At 44.7% G+C, this 24,603-nt stretch overlaps 1 protein-coding gene across 8 annotated transcripts in view; it reads left to right on the top strand.

The window, feature by feature from the left end:
• Positions 1 to 24,603, top strand: part of KIFC3 (kinesin family member C3) — a 184,542-nt gene that overhangs the window by 123,465 nt on the left and 36,474 nt on the right. For all 8 annotated transcript variants that reach the window (XM_033942231.1, XM_033942229.1, XM_033942230.1 and 5 more), the window contains 2 exons: positions 1,407 to 1,518; positions 19,116 to 19,297. In XM_033942231.1, coding sequence (XP_033798122.1) covers positions 1,407 to 1,518; positions 19,116 to 19,297 — 294 coding nt within the window. The remainder of the gene's footprint in view (positions 1 to 1,406; positions 1,519 to 19,115; positions 19,298 to 24,603) is intronic.

The following is a 24,603-nucleotide window of genomic DNA, read 5'->3' as shown; positions in this document are numbered from 1 at the left end:
TGAGAAAACAAAGCTTTACTCAGTGATGAATATTTTGTATTTCATACATTATGGAGCAAATGTAGTTCTTTATCTGGTTTTCACCAGTGTATTGAACTGCCTTCTTGGTTTCCATTTCTATTATATAATCTACCAAGATCTAGTTCACATTTTTCCTCTTTCAGGGTATTGTATTTGATATTCTGCTTGTACGTAAATATTAAGTGGTTTACAAAACCACTGTGAACCTCTGTCCCAGACGGGTTCACAATCTAAACTGAAGTGCCTAAGAAAAAAACATCACTTGTATAAAAGGATAAATTGAAAAGAGCAAAGAAAGAAGAACCACCTCCAGAGAAAAGATAATATTAGCATCAGAGAACCCCAAAGTATCCAGGAAGAATGAAAATAAAGGTTACATTTCCAAAAATAGAATATAGTAGGTAATAAAATGAATATATAAATTACAAATCAAGCAAAAATAGATGAAAAGAAATAAAAGAAAAATTAAAACAAACCCAGCAAAAAAACAAATAAGTTAGAGATAAAATAAATTCCAGTCTGGTGCTAAATCCAATCATCATTCAGGTCCAATGGAGCACCATATCCACAAGGAAGGATCATTGCAAAGAAGTGGTAGGCTGTGGTGCTATCCCAGACAATGGCATTATGCCTGATGACAGGCACCTCCCCCAGTGGGCCAAAATAAAGAGAAAGTGAATGAAACGGGCAGACACCGAGGTAGGAGAGAGCCAGAGGTCCAAGAGCTGAAGGCAACTAATCCCTGAGGAAGACGCAGGCCACAATAGGTCCCCTTAAGCCGGCACCAACCCACCGCATGTAAGGCAGGCTCTGCTGATGCAAACAAACCATACAGTCTTTGCCATCTGTCTCTGGTCCCAGCCTGCCAGGGGAGCAGTACACAACTATCTCCAGGCCCTGGAGGGAGGGAACCAGCGGCGCAGCTGTCGGATGTGGCACAGTCTGGCCAAAATTAAAGGGCTACATTGAAATTGGAGTCCTGCTGATGTTGAAAGAAAAGATGCAGGGCCCCACAACCTGCTCCACTTGACAGAGCCAATCTCCCCCCAGCACCAAAGAGGAGCAACTCCCAACTGCAGCAGGTAAGGCCTACGATTGTTGGACCAGAACTAACAGTCGAACGGGAAGAGTAAGTGTAAAAAATGACTGTAAGCTCCAGTTCAATAAAACCAGGTTGAAAACAAAGAAGACAAAAATAAATAAAAACTGAACAGAAAATGTAAATGTAAAACAAAATAAGACAATTGAGAAAAGGAGGCACCAGAACCTACGATCTAACCAGGCGCCATCTAGGGCAGAGCAGCACAGTCATGAGGTCCTCACTAGGGAACTGTAGACCCTTGGTCCCTTTTAGTATTCTCATTCTCATTTTTACTTTTTCTTAGATTGGAGAAGTTGTTGAGGAGGTGAGGACCACAAACCACGAACTGTTGTGCAAATACCGTCGGGAATTGCAGCTGCGCAAGAAATATCACAATGAGCTGGTGCGATTGAAAGGTAAAGTAACTGTGAGGCCTCACTGGGTCAAAATGAGATGCGTATGAAAGAGGTGGGTACCCATGGGACCATAGCAAGCTGCTTAATTGAGAGAAAGGAAAGATTAGGTTCCTACCTTGCAAATCTTTCTTGTAAAACAGGAATAGTAGCCTTCACCATAAGGTTACCCCCCCCCCCTCCACTCCCATTAGTTGCAAGGGTTTGTAGAGAGTCCACTGTTTGTTTTCATGCTCCACCTCCTATCACTCTGGGATGGATGTGCTCTACCCACTCAGTTGGTACCAAAGCTTCTAGTACTAAAGTGCAAACGTAAGAGAGGGGTGCAGGGAGACTCCCTGAAAGTACATAAGTATGTACTGCTCTAAATGCAAACATTAAAGAACAATGTTAGTTAAAAAGGAACCACCTACCTATGTGCCATCTGCCTCAATAGGTCTGTAGTTCTTAGAGTGAAGTCTTCATTATTTCTGACTGCCGGGTACGTGATAGAAATAAGACATCTGACTAAGCAGGCATGTCTGAAACAGAAAGCAGGCTAGTATATATCAGACAGGGTGGGCATCAAGAAGACTACCATTCCTGTTAACAAGAAAGAAGATTTGCAAGGTAAGAACCTAATCTTTCCTTCTTATAGCATTTGTATTTTCCCTTATAAGTTGTAAAAATAATTTTAGTATTTTACATCGCCTTGAATATTGATTAGGTGATTAATCAAATTTTTAATAAACTTGAAACTTGACTGGTAGTTTTGACCATCAGGTCGTATCAGAGGAGTCCCCGGTTCCTAAGGAGGGACAGATAAGCCTGCTGCCAGCACTGAGGACTCAAAACCGGCCCGGTCCAGCCCGGCAGCTACATCCACCCTGTAAAATCTAGTGAACGTGTGGACATTGGACCAAGTAGCCACTCTGCAAATCTCTGCAGATGAGACTACTCTAGACTCTTCCCAAGATGATGCGACGTTGCGAGTGAAATATGCCTTCACCACCACTGGATATGGATATGGTCGCTTTAGATGCCAGTCTCCACTGACATGCCGCATTCATAAGCACAAAGAGATGATCATACAGCTGAAACTCAGTCACCTCCCAATAACGAATCATAATTCGGCGCACATCAGAACTTCAAACACATTATCTGCTTTCTTCACTCCCGTAGGTGTGAAGGCTGGGAGTTGTACAAGTGAAAAATGGACATGACCTTCAGTAGGAAGGAAGGGACCATTCGAATCGAGACGCTAGCCTCTGAGATGCAAAAAAAGGTTCCCTTCAGGACAGCGCCTGCAACTCTGATACCCTTCTCATTGACCTTACAGCCCTAAGAAAACTTAATTGTCAGATCTATCAGGGATGCCTCCTTCAAAGGCTTATACGGAGCCTTCAAGTGCCTACAGGACCAGGTTAAAATTCCAAGAAGGAAAAGGTTATCTCACTGGAGGGCGAAAGATGTAAGACTCCCTTCAAAAATCTAGAAACATCCGGATGGGATGCTGACCTGTGCTCTGAAGCAGGAAAGTCCGGCTATGTGTACCTTGAGAGTGCCAACCATGAGGCCCTTCTTCAGACTGTCCTGCAGAACGTCAAGCATCATTGAATCTGGTGTGGTCACTAGATCCGAGCATTGTTGCTCGCACCAGTTCTTAAAACACTTCCAGGCTTTCATGTGTGCCGCCAATGTGGACTGCTTCCAGTTGCATCATAGATGACCTTTATGGGAGCTACACGCGATTTCAACGCTCCGACTGCTCGTAAAAAAGAAATTTAGAAATTGCCTGCCACGAGGGTAAGGGGCAGGGAGGGAAAAAGTGAGATGTTCAGACGGGGCGGGAGCAGCGATTGGGCGCCAGCGATCAGTAAAGAGGGAGGGAAGCAGATGCTTGGACAGGGTGGCAATCAGGCGGCAGCTTGGATGGATGGGGTGGGGCGGTTGTGGCGATTGGGCAGGGTGGTGAATGGCCTTGTCCCCGTAGCCGCGGTGAACACTGTTTTTCCCCCACTGTTTCGGCGGGTTACCCACGGTCACCTGCGGCTTACCGTGGGTAACAACCACCGTGTTATTCTCTACTGTAACCCTTTCACTAGGAAGTGAAGTGCACTTTGTAACCCGTACCACCAGCGAATCCACTTTAGATATAGCAAACCACTGCTGAAACTCAGCATCCTTCAGATAGAGCTTAGCTATGAACTTAACTAACCCTAAGGGTCCCTCAGGAACATTCCAGTGATCTATTAATATCTTAGTAATCTCTAGATGTAAGGGAAAACAGGCATTCTGTTCTTTGGTGCTGCTCATGAGCAAGCCCTGAGATGTGGAGTCTCAAAACGGCTCCAACATTAGCTCCTGGAACACTTCTGCAATCAAACCTTGCAGGCTGAAGGGTTGGAATAACCTTTGCACCCTCTGATCCTTTTCAAGATACAGGGCTGCCACCTGATTGTGGTCAGACTCTCCCTATTGAGATGCTGAATCTCCCAGAGCTAAGGACCCTGAATGAGAAATTAAAGGCATGGACTCTGAACTTTGTTCATAAGAACATAAGATTTGCCGCTGCTGGGTCAGGCCAGTGGTCCATCGTGCCCAGCAGTCCACTCACGTGGTGGCCCTTAGGTCAAAGATCAGTGTCCTATTTGAGTCTAGCCTTACTTGTGTATGTTCTGTTTCAGTAGGAACTTATCCAACCTTGTCTTGAATCCCTGAAGGGTGCCTTCCCTGTAACAGTCTCCGGGAGAGCGTTCCAGACCTCCACTACTCTCTGGGTGAAGAAGAACTTCTTTATGTTTGTACAGAATCTTTTCCCTTCTAACTTTAGCGAGTGCCCTCTCGTTCTCTTCACCTTGGAGAGGGTGAACAATCTCTCTGTCTCCTCTGAGTCTACCCGCTCTTGATTCTCCATGAAATCTGCATGGCTGCTTGGGGTGGTCCCCTGAGCCTTTCGCTAAAAATGCTGGCACTACCTCCGCTGAGGTCCCCACGGAGTTGGGTCGACTTTTGAAACCTAAAAAGGCTTCATACATGATGTGTACAAATTCAGGAGCGAACCTCTGCCCAGGTTGCCCAGAGGATGCTGGCAGGGTCTCCTGCACTGGCTTCTAGTTGTTTGTCTACCAGTACGCAGCTGCGCTTTGCCGGGGACACCAAGTCCACTTTCTCTGGCTCCTGTTGGAATTTCTGGTACAGAAAATGCTCCAATTGAGCGCCTAAGCCACCAGAAGCAGACTCCAACTCTTACTGATATTAGACTTTAGATTTAGGATAAAGACATATGTATATAAGTATAAAGTGATAACATTTATCATATATAATAATGTAAATTTTTATCTTGAATTTTGAGACGGTACATTTTTATTGACACCGACTCTAACCCTACCCGAACTTGCTTCTAATTCCACAGCCCTGGTAAAGAGCTAATACTAAAAGCTTTACATACATCTAGGGGAAAAAAGCCTATGAGTGGAATTGATTGGACCGCTCAACAACCAAAAGGTAATAGCAGAAAAACTAAACAATTTCTTTGCTTCTGATTTTACTGAGGAAGATATTGGTCGTGTACATCAGAAGCCAAGTTCACGGTGATTCAGAGCAACTAAAACACATCACTATAAGTCTAGAAAATGTAATCGATTAAAAATGACAAATTCAAGAGTAAAAAAATCACAAGGACTGAATTCTATTGACCCTAGAGTCCTGAGAGAGCGCAGACATTATCATAGATTACCAGATTACTAGTAACAAGTCAGCAATTATTCAAACCACCCACATACTAAAGGATTGGAATGTGGCTGTTTGCTTCACTAGGATCCAGTTACAGATTGGTTCTATTCAAGTCACATGGTTTCTGGCTAATCATACTTCATTAGTAATTTTCTTTAGCAACAAGTAATGGCTTAAATTATCGCATGCTACTGAATTGCAAGACATCCTAGCAAACTTTTGCCATTTCTTCTCCAAGCAGTTGCCAAGGGAAAAGTACAAAACATGTTAGTTAGTAGGTTAGTTTGACCCCCCCTATCTTAGGACTTTTAGCTAAAATTCAACTGTTATGTTTGGTCTTATCACATACTTTCCAGACATTAAACCAAAATATTTTTCTCTCTCTTTATTGGCAACAGAAAAATATGTACTCTGTATGCTGTCCAAATCTCTGATGCATTTCTGTCATTCAGCTACATCTTTTTATATATACATACTCGTATTAATGTCTTTTCAGGTCCCAGGTAGAGTGTCTCATACATAGGATTATGGGTCCCCCTTATATCCTGCATAATACAATTATCGCCATCATGGCCAGCATAGCACCAAGTTTTTAAAAAGGCTCCTAGGATGATCTGAATTTATAGACCAGTGAAGGGAGCCTGTTGAAGCTATAATAAAAAAATAAATAATAGGCTTACTGGCTATATAGACAAAAACCCAGCTTAATGAAAATGAATTGGCACACATTTAGCAAAGGTAATTTACTTTAGCAATTAGATATAAACAAGTGCATAATGTTGAGCCAGTGGATATAATGTGTTTGGAATTTCAGAAGGTATTTCACAAAGCCCCTCATGAGATGCTTCTTATGAATCTATAGGATTATGGGATAAGAAGTGATATACTTTTGTGGATTGGTTTATGCTTGACCTGGAGTTAACTACATGGATTGTAGTGACAACAGTTGCCAGTTTGGTCTGTTGGGGAGCTAATCAAGGTCAGGTGGCTCAGGAGCATTTAAAGCCACAGTTGACACCTCCTGGAATTACTTATTAACGCAAAGTCCATTATCCTTGGACAAGCAGGCAGTATATTCTCACAGATGGGTGATGTCATCCACAGAGCCCGGTACGGACAGTGCTAAAGTGTACTGTCACTTTAGGCTTTAGAAAGCTTTGAGACTGCCTGAATTGTGCATGTGCAAGTGTCTTCCCTCCTGACGCCGACTCACGAGGTTGTCAGTTTTTCATTTTCCACAGAGTGAAGAAGACATATCTGGACTTTGTCCAGTCAAGTTTGCTTCACTTTTCACTTGTTTCATTATTTCCTTCTTAGTTTTTTCTTTTACACTTTTTATTTTCTAACCAACATTTCCTTATGTTCACCATTGGGGCCTGTAGGCGATTTTGAAGCTTTTGCCTCTACTGACAGCTTTTCGTTTTTTGATTTTTTTTACTCAGCCCGTGGTGTTCTTCCTTTCCTGATCTTCCAGAGCTAAAAAAAAACCCTATCTCCTTGCCAACAAACAACAAAATGTTTTGTTTTTGTTCCTTCATATTTATCTTTCTACGAAGCGATTAGGCTTGGGGATGGGTACCCAGCGCATTGGACTTTTCAATGGTCAAACGGAAAAAAACTATATGATGGCCTCCTAGCCACACAAGCAGCAAAACTTGACAACTAAATCTCCAATCTACTAATTATGACCCCAGACTACAAAACATTCAGAAAAGAAATAAAGACTCTACTTTTCAAGAAATTCCTGCAAATGACTTAATACCGCTAGCTCTTTCCCACTTCCCAAAACTTTCCCGATTCCCCAAAGCAACTTCATCTACTCCTTATCTCCCCTAGAAATTACCAGATATCTTCTTCATGTAATATGTAATTCTTTTGTAATTCGCCTTGAACCGCAAGGCAATGGCGGAATAGAAATCTCTAATGTAATGTAATAGTACCAATTCCTATTGGTACCAGCGGACATTGGCATCAGTATCAATATCTTCATCAGCATCCTTAGGCATTTTCAGCATCAAGGTGACACTTGATGCATGCCTCTCATCGACACAGGCTGCCATTTTTTAAGTGTGCCTCTTCTTGGGGTTACCAATGACACCCTGCTGCACTTACGATACTGCCTATATGATGGTTCATCTTCTTCACCATATGCAGTTGTAACTTTACCCTGCAAATTAATTTTCTATGTGATACTGATTCCTGTCGGTACTTGTGGATATTAACATCGTCACTGATATCATCACCAATGTTATGGGCATTTCCAGCATTGAGTCACTTGATGCATGCCTCTCATCGACGCTATTGTCATATCTGAAGCGTACCTCTTCTTGGGGTTACCAATGCTTCAGCATCCTGCTGCACCTATGGTACAGGCTTCATAGCACACGGTACCGGTGCATCCACTTCACCATATGTAGTTATAACTATATGGTGTAGGACTAGCCATGTGATTTTACAGAAATTGGCTTTGATGCCCTTTCTCTCTACTCGATACCAGATCAAATTAAATAGCTTCAGAGGCCGTTTGGTACCGTTCTGTGCTATTTTAACTCTATCGAGGCTTGGTACCAATTGTAATTTTACTCTCAGTATCATTGCTGTTAATTTAAACTTACAACAACTGGTATCGGTGCTTCCACTGTCTCCCTGAGTACCGGCCTATTCTCAGCAATTACTGTGTTACCAATCATCGATTTACCTACCGATACCGACAAACCACGACTAACGGACAACATTTGTCTCAGCCCTTCTAGTACCAAGACCTCTATTCCTCCATGCATATGGATTTGACACCTCTCGTAGAGAAATTTTCAGTGTTTTGGTCTGGATCCACAACTACACTTTGAATACTGGACTCCTTTCTGGTGGTTTTCCACTGCACATACTCGCATTGACAGCACTATGGAAAAGAAGAGGGATCTATTATGGCTGTAGAGCCTTTTAAAGTTGGATCGCCTCTTCTGCTTATCATTAATGGACCTGTAAATCAGAAGGCTTCATCATGGCTGTGCAGCCTCTTAAGCATGGAACGTCTCTTCTATTTCTCACTGCCAGAGCCATGCCTTAGAGGACTCCATCAAGGGTGTAGAACTTGTTAATGATGGATCACCTCTTTTACCATCAGAACTCTACTTATCACACTACCAAGGTACTGAACGGAGTCACTCTGGATGCAGTTTGAATCGCCTCACCTATTTTTCCTAATCTCGTGGGGCATTTGCCTCTGACTTCTGCCAGCAACACTACTTTTCACTAAAGGAATCCACTATGGGTGTAGAGCTTTTAAAGTTGGATCACCTTTTCTTCTGTTGTTCTGTTTGATCTACACTCCTCTGCTAGATACAAGGGAACCAAAATACTTGTCGGCAAGTTCAGTTATATCTTCCATATGTCATTTTATCTTAAGCAACTTTTACAGAAGTGCCTTCTGGAATTCCAGGGGACTGCTCAAAGCCTACTCCAACCCAATAAGTTTATGGCAAGATTAGTTTTTGATGTATGTGATGTTCGGCGCGCCTTTGTGAAGCGCCTGCAGTGACGACAGTTGGATTCTGAAGCTAACAAAATAACAGGCTCCAATCAGCAGGAGCACACCAGCACTTTACGAGAGCGATGGAGGACCCAGAGGTACTTTCCGGTATACTGCACAGAGTGCAATATGTACGACTACCTCCCCTTGGGAAGGCGGGAGTACATATGCAGTCGGTGTCAGGAACTGGAAAGCCTGAGGATGAAGGTCGGCAGATTGAGGGTCAGGGTCCAGGAACTGGAGGGACTGCGCACCACAGAGGAGACGAGCTGGTCAACCCAGAACACAGACGGAGCAGGCCCCATTGTGGACCAGGTGAGAGACCTCGAGAGATTCATCGAGGAGGCCTATAGGAAGGTGGAGGAACGGGACCAGCAGCTGCACAGACGGATGTCGGCAGATGAGACCCAGGATCCACAAGGCGACACCGGGGAAGGACCTAGCGGAGGAACCACGCAAGAGGAGGAGACCGTGACTCACCGGGACCCCGAGGGAGAGACACTGCACTACACCAAGGACACGGACCTGAGGCAGAGGAGGTTGCTGAGGAAAGGGAAGTCTGCTATTGTGGTGGGAGACTCGATCTTGAGAGAGGTAGACAGTCACGTAGCTGGAGGAAGGGAGGACCGGCTAGTGACTTGTCTCCCAGGGGCCAAGACACGAGACATCACTGATAGGATCGAGAGGATCCTGGACGGAGCAGAGACAGAGGAGACTGCGGTAATAATCCACGTCGGAACGAATGATGTGAGCCGGAGGAACTTCAGCATGGCCACACTGACTGACCAGTTCAGGGTCCTGGGACGAAAGCTGAAGCGGAGCACACGGAGGATAGCATTCTCGGAGATCCTGCCTGTACCGAGAGCAGATGCAAAGAGGCAGGCAGACCTCCAGGCTGTGAATGCATGGTTGAGGAGATGGTGCCAGGAGGAGGGCTTCCACTTTGTGAGGAACTGGACGTCCTTCTGGGGAAAGAGCAAGCTCTACCGGCGGGACGGCCTGCACCTGAGCACAGCGGGAACTAGACTACTGGCAGCCAATGTGAGGAAGGAGATCGAGAGGGCTTTAAACTGAGGAGAGGGGGAAAGCCGACAGTTGATCTGATGTTGACGCTTCAGACAACAGTATCCAGAACAGATGCTGAACGGGCTGACTGCAGGGAAGAAGCAGAGGGACCGGAGGATCTTATGATCAGACAGCGAGGGAAACATCAGGTAAAGGGAGCTTGCTGGGAGAAGACTAAGGGGCATGGAGACACAGGGGGACTGGGTGGCACGAGGGCGAAAGCTGAGGGCAATATAGAGGTACCACAAGGTGAGGGGGATCAAACAGAGGCTCATGGGATGATAGCCCAGGAGGGGGCCGGTAGGGCTAGAAAACCCAGAGGAAAAGCGAGGAAGTGGGGTGGCGGGAATGTGGGGAAGCTGAAAGCTAAGAGGGTAAAGGCTGAGGGCAAAGCAGAAGCACAGGGAACGGGAGAACTGCCCGAAATCCAAGGGCAGGCAGCCCAGGTAAATGCAGAGGTGGAGGAAAAACGACGGGACCTACGGGACCTGCGGTGCTTATACGCAAATGCAAGAAGCCTCATGGCCAAGATGGGTGAACTAGAAGTCGTGGCCAACGGGGAGGACCTAGATATAATTGGAATTGCAGAAACCTGGTGGACAGAGGAAAATCAATGGGATGTGGCGCTGCTGGGGTACAAGCTCTACAGGAGGGACAGGACCCACAAGAAGGGGGGAGGCATAGCACTATATATAAAGGACTCTATCCACTTGGTCGGGATGGATATGGCAACGAAGGCAGAGGGGCTGGAATCGCTATGGGTCAAATTGCCGGGAAACAAGGGTGCAGGCATAAAACTGGGGCTGTACTATCGCCCATCTGGTACGCCAGAATGAGTCGGACACGACTTGGAAGCGGAATTGAGACAGGAATGCAGGACTGGAAGTGTAACAGTGATGGGGGACTTCAACTACCCGGGAATAGACTGGGGTACGGGTCACTCCAACTGCACTAGGGAAACAGGATTTGTAGAAGCTGTGAGGGACTGCTTCATGGAGCAACTAGTTAAAGAACCGACGCGAGGGGGTGCTACTCTTGACCTCATCCTAAACGGATTAGGGGGGCCTGCAAGAGGGGTATAAGTGGGAGGACCACTAGGCAACAGTGATCACAACGCGATCAGATTCACATTAGAAAGGGGGACACCCATAGTAAGGAGGACCGCAACAACTGCGCTCAACTTCAAGAAAGGGAACTATGTTGCTATGAGGGAAATGGTGGGGAGGAAGCTCAGAAACATCTTTAGGATGGAGACTGTGGGAAGCGCCTGGACCCTATTCAGGGACACCCTGCAGGAAGCACAAAGAATGTACGTCCCCAGTTTCAGGAAAGGCTGCAAGAACAAGCGATCAAAGGACCCGGTTTGGATGTCAACTGAAGTAAAGAGGGCAATAAATGACAAAAAAGTATCCTTCCGGAGATGGAAAAAGGACCCAACGGAAGAAAATCACCAGGCGCACAGGAAATGCCAAAAGGAATGCCACCAAGAGGTTAGAAAAGCGAAGGGAATACGAAGAGGGGCTGGCCAGGGAGGCGAAAAACTTCAAGGCATTCTTCAGTTACGTAAAGGGGAAGCGACCAGCGAGAGAGGAGGTGGGGCCATTGGACGATGGGGTAGGAAGGGAGTGATTAAGGAGGATAAAGAGGTAGCTGAGAGGTTGAACACGTTCTTCTCGTCGGTTTTCACGAGCGAAGACACATCTAATATACCGGACTCAGAGGAGCTCATGAGTGGGGAACAGGCCGAAAAATTGGATCACATAGAGGTAAGTAAGGAGGATGTCCTCAAACAGATAGACAGGTTAAAATGCGGTAAATCACCAGGCCCGGACGGGATCCACCCAAGGGTTCTGAAGGAACTAAGACAAGAAATAGCGGGCACAATCCAGCATGTTTGCAACCTATCCTTGAAAACTGGTGAGGTACCAGAGGACTGGAAATTGGCGAATGTCACACCTATCTTCAAGAAGGGATCGAGGGGTGACCCCGGGAACTACAGGCCGGTGAGCCTGACTTCAATTATAGGGAAGATGGTGGAAGCTAAGATCAAGGATGGCATTTGCGAGCACATCGAGAGGAATGGCCTACTGAGAACAAGCCAGCACGGATTCTGTAAGGGAAGGTCATGCCTAACGAACCTTCTGTACTTCTTTGAGGGAATAAGCAGTCGGGTGGACAATGGGGAACCCATAGACATCATTTACCTCGATTTTCAAAAGGCTTTCGACAAGGTGCCACATGAAAGGCTGCTTAGGAAGCTGTGGAACCACGGGGTGGGAGGGGATGTGCACAGATGGATCAAGCACTGGTTGTCGGGTAGACTGCAGAGGGTCGGAGTGAAGGGCCAATATTCTGACTGGCGGGGAGTCACGAGCGGTGTGCCACAGGGATCGGTGCTGGGGCCGTTACTCTTCAACATATTTATCAATGACCTGGAAAAGGAGGCAAAGTGCGAGGTTATAAAATTTGCAGACGATACCAAACTGTGCGGTAGAGTTAGGTCCAGGGAGGAGTGTGAGGACCTGCAAAGGGACCTGGACAAGCTGGAAAACTGGGCAAACAAATGGCAAATGCGCTTTAACATGGAAAAATGCAAGGTCATGCATATAGGGAAAAAGAACCCGTTGTTCAACTACAAATTGGGGGGGGGGGGCATTGTTGGGAGACAGCAGACTTGAGAGAGACTTGGGTGTGCTGGTGGATGCATCACTGAAGCCATCTGCACAGTGCGCAGCAGCCTCGAAAAAAGCCAACAGGATGCTGGGCATCATAAAGAGGGGCATAACAACCAGGACGCGGGAAGTCATCATGCCATTGTATCGAGCGATGGTGCGTCCACATCTGGAATACTGCGTTCAGTATTGGTCGCCACACCTCAAGAAGGACATGGCGGTACTTGAGAGAGTCCAAAGGAGAGCAAAGAAACTGGTAAAAGGGCTGGAACACTGCCCATACGCCGAGAGGTTGGATAGGCTGGGGCTCTTCTCTCTGGAAAAAAGGAGGCTCAGGGGAGATATGATAGAGACCTTCAAGATCATGAGGGGCATAGAGAGGGTGGATAGGGACAGATTCTTCAGACTGAAGGGGACAAGTACGAGGGGGCATTCGGAGAAACTGAAGGGAGATAGGTTCAAAACAAATGCAAGGAAGTTTTTTTTCACCCAAAGGGTCGTGGACACTTGGAATGCACTACCGGAGGAAGTGATCAGGCAGAGTACGGTACAGGGATTCAAACAGGGATTGGACGGATTCCTGAGGGATAAAGGGATCGTGGGATACTGAGAGAGGTGCTGGGATGTAACACAGGTATAGAAAGCTAACCAGGTAATAAGTATAGAAACCTAACAGGTCGTGCATGTGCAAGACCGGAGGGTTAGGACTACGATGGGAAGATAGGACTTCAATGAGAAACCAAGGTGGCAAGGGAGCCCCTTCTGGTGATTCAGACAGGTCGTGACCTGTTTGGGCCGCCGCGGGAGCGGACTGCCGGGCAGGATGGACCTATGGTCTGACCCGGCGGAGGCACTGCTTATGTTCTTATGTTATAACCAGATGCGTTATGTCTGTTGCTCTGAGATATCTTGCATGGCTATGAGACTCTGACATGGACATTTAATATTCAAGATTGTCTACTAACTATTCCCCCTGAGTCTGGCTATTATCTTCTGGAATCCTCAGACCTCTATCTGAACCATTTCCTCATCTACCTGTGGTCTTGACACTAATGTCCACGATCGCCTTATGAAACTTCCACAGCTCCACATATATACATAAGAACATAAGTACTGCCATCTCTGGATCAGACCTTCGGTCCATCAAGTCCGGCGATCCGCAAATGCGGAGGCCCAGCCAGGTGTACACCTGGCGTAATTTTAGTCACCCATATCTCTCTATGCCTCTCGTAAGGAGATGTCCATCTAGTTTGCTTTTAAATCCTAGAACGGTGGATTCCGCAATAACCTCCTCCGGGAGGACATTCCAGGTGTCACCACTCATTGCATGAAGCAGAACTTCCTGATATTTGTCCTGGACTTGCCCCCCTTAGCTTCAGTCCATGTCCTTTTGTCCGTGTCACATTGGACATTGCAAATCATTTTTTTTCCTGCTCAATTTTGTCGATTCCTTTCAGTATTTTGAAAGTCTCGATCATATCCCCTCGTAGTCTCCATTTTTCAAGGGAGAACAATCCCAGTCTCTTAAGTCGTTCCTCGTATTCCAAGTTCTCCATACCTTTTATTAGCTTCGTTGCTCATCTCTGCACCCTCTCCAGCAGTTTTATATCATTCTTTAGGTTGGGAGACCAATGTTGGACACAGTATTCCAAGTGCGGTCTGACAATTGCTCTATAAAGCGGCATTATAACTTTCTCTGATCTACTTGTGATTCCTTTCTTTATCATGCCTAACATTCTATTTGCTTTCTTTGCCGCTGCTGCGCATTGTGCTGACAGCTTCAGGGTCCTATCTATCAGTACACCCAGGTCCTTTTCTTGTTCGCTCTTGCCCAGAGTTGCACCTGACATTCTATACTCGTGTTCTTTGTTCTTTCTACCTAAATGCATTACTTTGCACTTTTCCACATTAAACGTCATCTGCCATTTCTCCGCCCATTTCTCTTAACTGACACAAGTCACTCTGGAGTTCCTCACTATCCTTCTGCGATCTGATTGCCCGGCATAGCTTTGTGTCGTCTGCAAACTTGATGATCTCACTGGATGTTCCTTCTTCCAGGTCATTGATGAAAATATTAAATAAGATGGGCCCAAGTACCCCTTGTCTCTTTTGTCAGACAAGTTCATCACGATTCTTCGCAGGATCAATCAGGTTCTTTAACCACAGAATGTCTACCACTGCCCCACCCAAAAAAAAAAAAAAAATCTTTAACCTGACCCATAATTATTTGGATTATATGTAGATATTCAAATTGCTACGTTTTTGAACACACATGTGGGTACTTCATGCTGCATGTGACATTGTCTCTCTACACAAGCTGCACCCTTAAAAGAATGCTTGCACTGACTACTGACTGCAGAAGTGGGTTTTCCTCCTCTGCAATAGCCAGGTACAACATACCAATTCTAGACGGCAAATAATGTTGGATCCTGTGGCTATGATACCAACTGAATAATGACCACACCAGTATGGGAGCTTCAGAGCTTCTTCTACCCTTTCCACTTGCACTGTGCTGTCTCTTCCGATGACTTGTTGCCCTCTTGCCTTAGGACATCACTGAACCACCTGCACTGAATTGGTAGTGTGTGTTTTTGAACTTGGGTACTAGAATAATGTATTTATTGTATGCTTCTAAGTGTCTATTTGCAGGATTTTATTTTAGTGGGAAAAGAGTGGGCTGGGTAGGGACAGTGATAAAGGAAACGAGAGAGGGAGAGAGTGCCCAAATGGGAGAGAAGTGAAGAAGAAACAAGGTGTGCCAAGAGGGGTTGGAGAGTGAGAGAGAGAGCAGCCATCGGGAAAGATGGAGAGGGGATAGCACTTAGCTGAAGGGAAGGAGAAAGTGTGAAGATAGGAAAAGAAAGATTATATAAAGAGTGTATGAAAGGGGAGAAAAGGAAGGAATATGAGGAAGTGGGAAAAGAAGAGATGAGAGGGGAGCAAGGAGAGTGAGAAGGAAGGAGGAAAAGTTAGATAAAGACAAGAAGGATGAGGAATTACGTGGGAAGGGTGAGTGGGGTGATGGAGAGCAAGGGGGGTGTGTGTGTGAAGGGAGTATGGAAAAGTATAGGTGAGATAAAGGGAAACCGCAAGGAAAAGTGAAATTAAGCAAAAGTAAGATGATGACAGAGTGAAATACTAAAGAAAATGCTGAAAATAAAATGAGCAACAAGAAAAAAACTAAGAAATCAAAGAGGAGAAAATACATGGAAAGAGAGAAAAATGAATAATGAAAACCTAGAGAAATGAAAATATATATGAATAAAAATAGATGCTTACAGAAATGAATATTTTGTCACCCTGCTGCACGTACAGGTGAACAGGTAGTAAAGTTGAGGATGTTGGAGGGAGAGTGATAAGAGTATGTATATGCATGGAAAAGACCTTGTCAGGGAGAGGAGTGAAAGCTAATCAATGTTTATCTGAGGGAATGGGAAGAAAGATCTCCCTTACCCCACCTTACCTTGACACTAATAAAAACATAAGAATTGCCGCTGCTGGGTCAGAAGTGGTCCATCGTGCCCAGCAGTCCGCTCACATGGTGGCCCTTAGGTCAAACACCAGTATCCTAACTGAGTCTAGCCTTACCTGCGTATGTTCTGGTTCAGCAGGAACTTGTATAACCTTTGTCTTGAATCCCTGGAGGGTGTTTTCCCCTATAACAGCCTCCGGAAGAGCGTTCCAGTTTTCTACCCCTCTCTGGGTGAAGAAGAACTTCCTTACGTTTGAACGGAATCTATCCCCTTTTAACTTTAGAGAGTGCCCTCTCGTTCTCTCTACCTTGGAGAGGGTGAACAACCTGTCTTTATCTACTAAGTCTATTCCCTTCATTATCTTGACTGTTTCAATCATGTCCCCTCCCAGTCTCCTCTTTTCAAGGAAGAAGAAGCCCAGTTTCTCTAATCTCTCACTGTACGGCAACTCTTCCAGCCCCTTAACCATTTTAGTTGCTCTTCTCTGGACCCTTTCGAGTAGTACTATGTCCTTTTCTCATGTATGGTGACCAGTGCTGGACGCAGTGTTCTAGGTGGGGGCATACCATGGCCTGGTACAGCAGCATGATAACCTTCTCTGATCCATTAAATGTTGGGAATGCTCCTTGATGCCAGCAACAATGGACGAATCTGTTGCAGTAACAGTAAGATGCTTGAGCAACTGGGCACGTGATGGAAGATTGTTGCAGGTGGTAGGAGTTTAATCAGTGGACAAGACTCTTGTTGCCACGTGAGAGGCAGACAAGACACAAATGATGTCATTTAACATTAGTTCATTTAAATTCAAAAGTAGCTTCTGCAATTTTTTTGTTTGTTTTTTTTAATCATTGAATTCCATTGCCAGTTGTCTAAAATTTGTTAAGTTTTTACATATTGATACTAGCATTTTATAGATGCTGTTCCATCTAGTTGGAACAGTCTTTTTAAGACTAGTCCAGAGATTGACACGGGGACAGAATTTGTCCCCGCAGTTAACTATGGGAAACCATCCCCGTTTCATTCTTTAATGAGAGAGAGCGCAACCACTGACCCTAAAGCCTTGCATTGAAGAATGCTGGTGTAGAAGGACTGAGGTTGAGTTAGACACTTTAAAATAATGACATGGGATGGTTTCCCGTGGTTATCTGTGGGGATGGGGACAATCTGTCCCCATGTCATTCTTGTTGAGGACACAGTTTGTGCCATCCTTATGAGCTCTATCCCTGCCCTGCAGCTATCCACAGGTACCCATCCTTGTGTCATTCTCTACTTCTACCTCTTGCTTTCCCCCACCACAAAAAAGCAGGCAAAACTGTGTTTATGGGCCCAAGATTCTTATCACTTTCCTAGCAATGAAGTATTCTTTTTATTGTAGGGGATTTACATAAGGGACAACCCACTTCACTGCCAAGCTAGAAACCAGCACAGTTATAGACAACTTGCCATCACAGCACAAGGACTGGAGTTCCCTGAACCTGTTCACAATTGCATGATGCCAGTTCTACTATTTCTTCCATATGTGCTGCTGTTTGCATCTGTTATTCTCTAGTCCAGGGGTGCCCACAGTTTTTGGGCTTGCGAGCTACTTTTAAAATGACCAAGTCAAAATGATCTACCAACAATAAAATTTTTAAAAACACAAAGCACACTATATGCAGAGAAAATGTTAATTATCATTTATATTCTGGTTTTTTTTCAAAGAGGTCAAGGCAGATAACTTTATGCAATGTCACCTCAGTAACAACAATACAAAAACAGACAAATATACCCCCTCTCTCTTTACTAAACCATGATAGCGGTTTTTAGCGCAGGGAGCTGCACTAAATGCCACGCGCTGCTCTCGACGCTCATAGGCTCCCTGCGCTAAAAATATTGCTATTGCAGTTTAGTAAAAGGGGGGCCATAGTGCAAAATATAGACAGCAGATATAAATTCTCAAAACGGACACATTTTGATCACTAAATTGAAAATAAAATTATTTTTCCTACCTTTGTTGTCTGGTGATTTCATGAGTCTTTGTTTGCATTTTCTTCTTCTGACTGTGCATCCAGTATTTCTTCCCTTCTTTCAGCCTCCTGTATGCTTTTCCCCCTCCAGACTTCATTCCCTCCCCCAACTTTTTCTTCATCTCTCCCTGCCCCCCTCCCCTTTCTTTCTGTCTGTCTTTCTCCATGCCCCCTTTCTATTTCCCCCCTTTCTTTATTTCTGTTTCCCTTTTTTCTTTCTGTCCCCCTTTCTTTCTTTCTGTCTCCCTGTCCCCCCTTTCTTTCTTTCTCCCTGCCCTCCCTCAAGCTGCCGCCATTGGGGAACAGCCCCCAAACTGTCCGCCACCGAGTTGTGAGCTCTCCCTGCTTCCCGACACGGTAAACAGAAGCACCGAGCCGACCAGTCTTCCCCCTGACATCAGTTCTGATGTCAGAGAGGAAAATCCAGGCTAGCCAGGTGACGATTGGCTGGCCCAGAACTTCCTCTCTAACATCAGAATTGACGTCAAGAGGGGGAGGGGAAGCTAATTGGCCCGGCGCTTCTGTTTACCGCGTCGGGAAGCAGATAGAATGCGAAGGCAATGCGAGTCTATCACGGAGCCCGGGATGGGCTCTGTGATCAACTTGCGTTGCCTTCGCAGTCGACCTTTTGGGCACCCCTGCTCTAGTCAATGGTAGCATCAATGAAAAGAGCACACGCACCATTGTCTCTCCTTTGTTGTTCACATTTTTCACATGTACCAGTGATAAAATGCTCTCCTGCTGCAGTACTGGAGGTTGAACAGCTAAGTGGTATATCAGCCTTAACTTGACTGCTCCAATACCTACTCTAGTAGTAGGGATTTTCCAACCCAAAATGCAACTAAAGCATTGACAAATGGCTTAAGATGTTTGCATAGGAAGAGCAATGGTAGACTCTTGAGGGAAAAAGTCTTCACCTTTTTTTTACCACAAGAAAGGAAAGAAATTGAAACTCCGGAAATAAGATTTTCAGTAGCTATCGTGGTTCTCACCTTTTGAGTTTTTTGATGGGTGATTTCAGTCTAGGACTTTAGTGAGGTTTCAGAAGGACAAGTGCTAGGATAATTAAAGAAATTAAGTACTAAGAAAGTGATAAACCTGTTTCTAATATTGAAATTCTTTTCCTGTCTTTCACCCACAGGGAATATTCGTGTCTTTTGCCGGGTCCGTCCAGTAATGGAGGAGGATAGTGATGGACCAGAATTTGTGAATATGGTGACCTTTGACCCTGAGGATGATGCTGTCCTGCATCTGTATCATAAGGGGAAGATGGTTTCATTTGAGCTGGACAAAGTTTTCCCTCCAGTAGCCACGCAGCAAGATGTAAGTTATCACCTCCCGGAGTTAGTAAGGCTCAATGTGGCAACTCTCCACTAGGCGGCACTATGCAATGCTAGGCATGCTTCCTAAAATGAGGAAAAGCCCTATGGGGTGCTGGCTCTGGGTTTATAGACCATCCTGGAACATTTCACACACGGCACAAAGGAAGTTAGCTAGGTTTCAAACAAAAAAAGCTTTTATTACATAAGCCACCAAAGATCAAAACAGTTCCGCAAAGCAGAGACAAAAATCAAAAGACAATAAAGTAAGAAAACACAGCATTCAAATATACACTTCAATGTGGCTTAGGTTGTCAGCAGCAGCAGTTTGGGTTCAAGTGGCTTCTGTAGCTCCTTCCCGTGCACAAGTGCCAAGCCCTTCTTCTAGTTGCAGTCACACTGTAGATCAGCAATTTGTCTCAAAAGAACACCACACTGCAATGAGCAAGGTTCAATAAAAATAATATTGCACAGTTCCTTTAGAAAGTTCTGTTAGCCAGCAGGATAGGTTTGCAGTTCCCAGCAAATATACAAACAGAAAGTAAACCATTGGTTCCAAGAAAAAGAAAATAAAACTTAAGTTTAATCAGTCTTTTTTTCCACACTCAGCCTTATGGTTCCTTCCTTCACTTGTGAAAGAAAAAGAAAATAAAACTTAAGTTTAATCAGTCTTTTTTTCCACACTCAGCCTTATGGTTCCTTCCTTCACTTGTGCAAGCAGTTGAATAACAGTTCTGTTCCAATTATCCAAAACAAACTCGGAGAAAAAATAAAAGAGTAACTTTTCCTGCATTCAAGTGGGAGCAATAGTGGACATTCACTTCTGTCCTAATCACAGCTTTTCCACAAATAAAAAGTCTTTTTATGTTAAGGCAAACTCTTGGTGCAAGAAAACACAAAAGCAGCACTGCTTCAATTAGCTAGTCTCCATAGCTTCAAACAGCTCACCTTGTAGAGGTAACTCCTCTGCAATTTCCATGCACTCTTCCTGGGTTGGGAGCTCTGCTTGTAACAGCTGGGCAGGTTCATCCAGCTCTACAATTTCAATGTCTGCCATTAGTTTAGGCTGGGGTCTGCTCCATGGCAGTTTCTGCTTCTTTGCTGCCTCCTGCTTTGCTTGCTTCCTTGCCCTTGTTCTGTCTGAGGCTCTGCCTTTTGTTGGTGAGAGCTCCACCCAAACCTATGTGTGACTGGAATGGGCCAAAGCTCTCTCTGGCTCCCCCTTTGGCCAGCCTGCAGATTGCTACCTATTCTGTTGCCAAGGAATTGTGACTGTTCCTTTAAGGAAGCTTTAAAGCAGGAGTGTCCAACCTTTTGGCTTCCCTGGGCCGCATTGGCTGAAAAAAATGTTTCTTGGGCCGCAAAAACGCACAAACGCTGCAGCAAGACAGAGGAAGGAGCCAGGAAGATGGTAAACACCCGGGGGCAGCAGAGGAAAACACTGCATCGCCCTTGACAGGGGCTGCACAAAATACTTCACGGGGCTGCATGTGGCCCTTGGGCCGCAAGATGGACACCCCTGCTTTAAAGGGTTTTGTTTGCTGCCTTAGGTTAAGCCGTTCTGGAGGAAAAGCTATTATATCTTGTCAGGGATTGGGTCTTGAAGGAACTATGTCTGGTTAGGCAGCCTCCACTGTCTGAGCCCGGGAAAATTTCCTGGTGAGCTTTCCACTTTTAAATTGTGACAAGTCAAGCACTGCGCTGGACTTGTCACAAAGTGCCAGAGCCATACTCTTAGATCTGTTCCTTGAAAGGGATGTTTCTCTGGGGATAAATTGTTCCTCAGTAGGGGCCCTTATTTGATATTAGCCTCTCGGGGATGGGAATCTTCTCTTTGGCAGAGGCTCTTTCATGGGGATCAGTGTTTCAAATATCCCTATTATATCAACTTAGGACTTTCTTGTCTGCCTCTTGAGGGAAGCAGCCATTTTTTTTAGCTCAGTGTGCCAAAGCATTCAGTCTTTCTTACTTTATATATTTGATGTTTCACTTCACCTAAAGCTTGAAATGAATTACAAAATAAAACCATATATAATACAGTTCATCAATTACACATTGAACTCAGTTCAAGGAAGCATTTTCTTAAAAAAAAAAAAAAAAAGACACCTATTAAAAATCTTTCATAAGAATGAATTTGACAAAATTCTAAAGACATCTCATTCCATAGTTGAGGTCTTTGTATTTCAAAAGTGCCTTTGTAAATAGACTGTAATTTAATCTTGCTTGGTATTTCCAAAAGGCATTGTGAAGCAGATTTACAATGCCTAATTAGGTTGTATTGTTTCAATAGGTCTGACATATTGAGCCCTCTGACCATAAGGCTTTAAATACCCTTTTAGGGAGTCAATGTGTTATGGTTACCAGTTATCCTAGCTGGAAACCTTCTTAAGAGTTGATACCTTTCTTGTAAGTACAGAGTAGAGAATGACATGGTGAAGAAATTTGTCACCGTCAACGCAAGCTCCATCCCCATCAATGCCCCATCAGTGTGAGCTTATCTAGGTCATTGATAAATATGTTAAAAAGCAGAGGTCTCAGGTTCAGCACAGACACCTGGGAAACTCAACAATTTAGTCTGCTCTCAGCCACTATGCTTCGGCTCCGACTCCTAGCTGCTACACTCCAGCTATCCAGCTCCTTCAGCCCTGGCTCTGGTTTGTTGTTCAATTCAATCTGCTCATCATCTAGCTCCTTCCCTTCCTCTCCTCGTTGTCTTTGCTGCCACTGCTGCACCTGAAGGTTTTAAATTGATGTGGGCTATGACACGCAATTGGGCCATTGTTACAGGAGGAGAACTCAAAGGGAGGACAAGACCAATTGGGTCCTCTCTTACCCGCTGGCAAGGACCAATTTGGTCCTTTCTTACTGCTGGGTCCTCTTTTACACAACGAGTCAAGGGGAGGAGGCGGTGGAGGGAGGACAAGCCTAGCCCACCACCGGCATCACTACAGTTTAGTTAAGAGAGAGAGTTCACAGGAAGTAGGGAATTCCAGTTAATAGTTGATTTAATTACTAACTGTGGTAACAAGACTTTTAACTGTTACTGCGAGTGGTAAAAAGTTTTGTCCCCACATCAGTGGTGATACATTAGCAAATTTCACCATTACCGCGGTTTACCACTGTTCACCGTTACCATGTCTTTCTCTAGTACAGAGTGAGGGGAATCATGTTTACAATGTCAAGGGGAAAGTCAATAAATGACTAAGAATTGATAGCTATATACAGGACACATTTACATATATGGAGTTTGTGCAGGGTATGTGTGACTGGATTCTGCAGTCTACCTTGTTTGTTCTCATAGCGGAGCAGCTGTCTTGTTGGACTTTGTGTAGTAAGCACTGTTCTTGTACAATCCCACTCTATTTCTGGACAAGTGGATAGTCGATCCAATCTCACGAAATCTCTTATAGAAAGCTTCATTTGCATATTTTTGATCCTTCCTCTTACCTCAGGACTGCCCTCTGATTTCCAGTTGTCTTCCTACAAGTGAGACAGTAGGAACTAGTCTTTTCTGCTTGTGTTTATTTTTTTCTGTAACTTCAGTATTTTCATGGATTCATGTTTTCGTGCTGCAGTGGTTCCCCATGGAGATAGCTCTAGCTGTGGGAGATCGCAGACTTTACTGGCAAAGTCTGTTTCCAGGTGCTTGGCTGCTTTGCAGTGCACCTACCTGGACAGCCTGCATTCACAGATTGGGGCTTAGGGACATTTCTCACCCCAGGTTTGTCCACTACTGGGTTGGAGCGCAGGCTGCGTGGATTCATGGTGGTGTGTCCAGAAATGGGCAGACTTTGTTTCTCCACCTCTTCACATGCACAGCGTTTCCAGGTGGGGTGGAGGTCTCTGGCCAAGATGTTGGGCCTGAGAGGCAGTCAGGAGACCGACAGTTCGGGTTAGGAGATACTTGAGGTTCCACGTCTTGCAGCAACACTTCCAGTTTGCTGCCTTGCCCTTCGGGCTGGCGACAAAGCTGCAGACCTTTACCAAGGTGATGGTAGTTGTGACATCCTCATGTTCCAAGTTGGTGGAGTTCCCATTGATGCCTTCCCCAACCCTTCCTACACCAAATCACGGACATAAACCGTGGAATTCTGTCCAGTAACGGCCTTAGTTCTTTAATTTACATCCTTCATTTTCTAATTAGAGATCCTCTTTATCCCATGCTTTTATGAATTCCATCTTCGTTTTCCTCTCCACCACTTCCCTCGGGAGGGCATTCCAAGCATCTACCACCATCTCCCTGAAAAAGAATTTCTTAACATTGCTCCTTAGTCTTCCTCCCTGTAACCTCAAATTATGACCTACCTCTAGTTTAAACATTTTCTCTTCTCTGGAAAAGATTTGGTTCTATATGAATACCTTTCAAGTATTTAAATGTCTGTATCATATCTCCCCTATTCTTCTCTCCTCCAGAGTATACATATTTAGGTCTTCCAGTCTCTTCTCATACTTCTTTTGGTTCAAACAGGAGTTAATTGTATTAGGTCCGCTGGGAAACAGTGATCATAACATAATCAAATTTGAGCTGATACCATGAGTAACATTGCTAAAGAAATCTACTGTAGGGGCGTTTAATTTTCGAAAGGGCGACTATGATAAAATTAGGAAAATGGTTAAAAAGAAGCTAAAAGGATCAGTTGCAAAGGTTAGGACTGTAAACCAGGTGTGGATGTTATTTAAAAATACCATCGTGGAAGCCCAGACCAGATTTATTCCACGTATCAGCAAAGGTGGAAAGAAGAGGAAACGAGCTGGCATGGTTAAAAGGTGAAGTGAAAGAGGCTATTAGAGCCAAAAAAAATCCTTTAAAGAATGGAAAAAGGATCCGAATGAAGAAAATAAGAAGAAACACAAGCACTGGCAAGTTAGATGCAAAGCACTGATAAAGACAGCTAAGAAAAAATATAAAGAGAAACTTGCAAAAGAGGCAAAATCTCATAGCAATTTTTTTAGGTACATCAGAAGCAGAAAACCTGTGAGGGAATCTATGAGACCATTGAATGATCAAGGAGCAAAAGGAGCGCTCAGGGAGGATAAGGCCATAGCGGAGAGATTGAATGAATTCTTTGCTTCAGTCTTTACGGAAGAAGATATAAGAGATCTACCTGAACCGGAAATGGTTTTCAAGGATGATGATGCGGAGGAACTGAAAGAAATCTTGGTAAATCTGGAAGATATACTTAGCAAATCGACAAGTTAAAAAGTGATAAATCGCCAGGTCCGGATGGTATACATCCCAGGGTACTAAAAGAACTCAAACATGAAATTGCTGACCTGCTGTTAGTGATCTGTAACCTGTCGCTAAAATCG

Source organism: Geotrypetes seraphini, chromosome 4, assembly GCF_902459505.1.
Source record: "Geotrypetes seraphini chromosome 4, aGeoSer1.1, whole genome shotgun sequence".
Taxonomy (NCBI): domain Eukaryota; kingdom Metazoa; phylum Chordata; class Amphibia; order Gymnophiona; family Dermophiidae; genus Geotrypetes; species Geotrypetes seraphini.
This window is presented reverse-complemented; position numbering and strand designations above follow the sequence as displayed.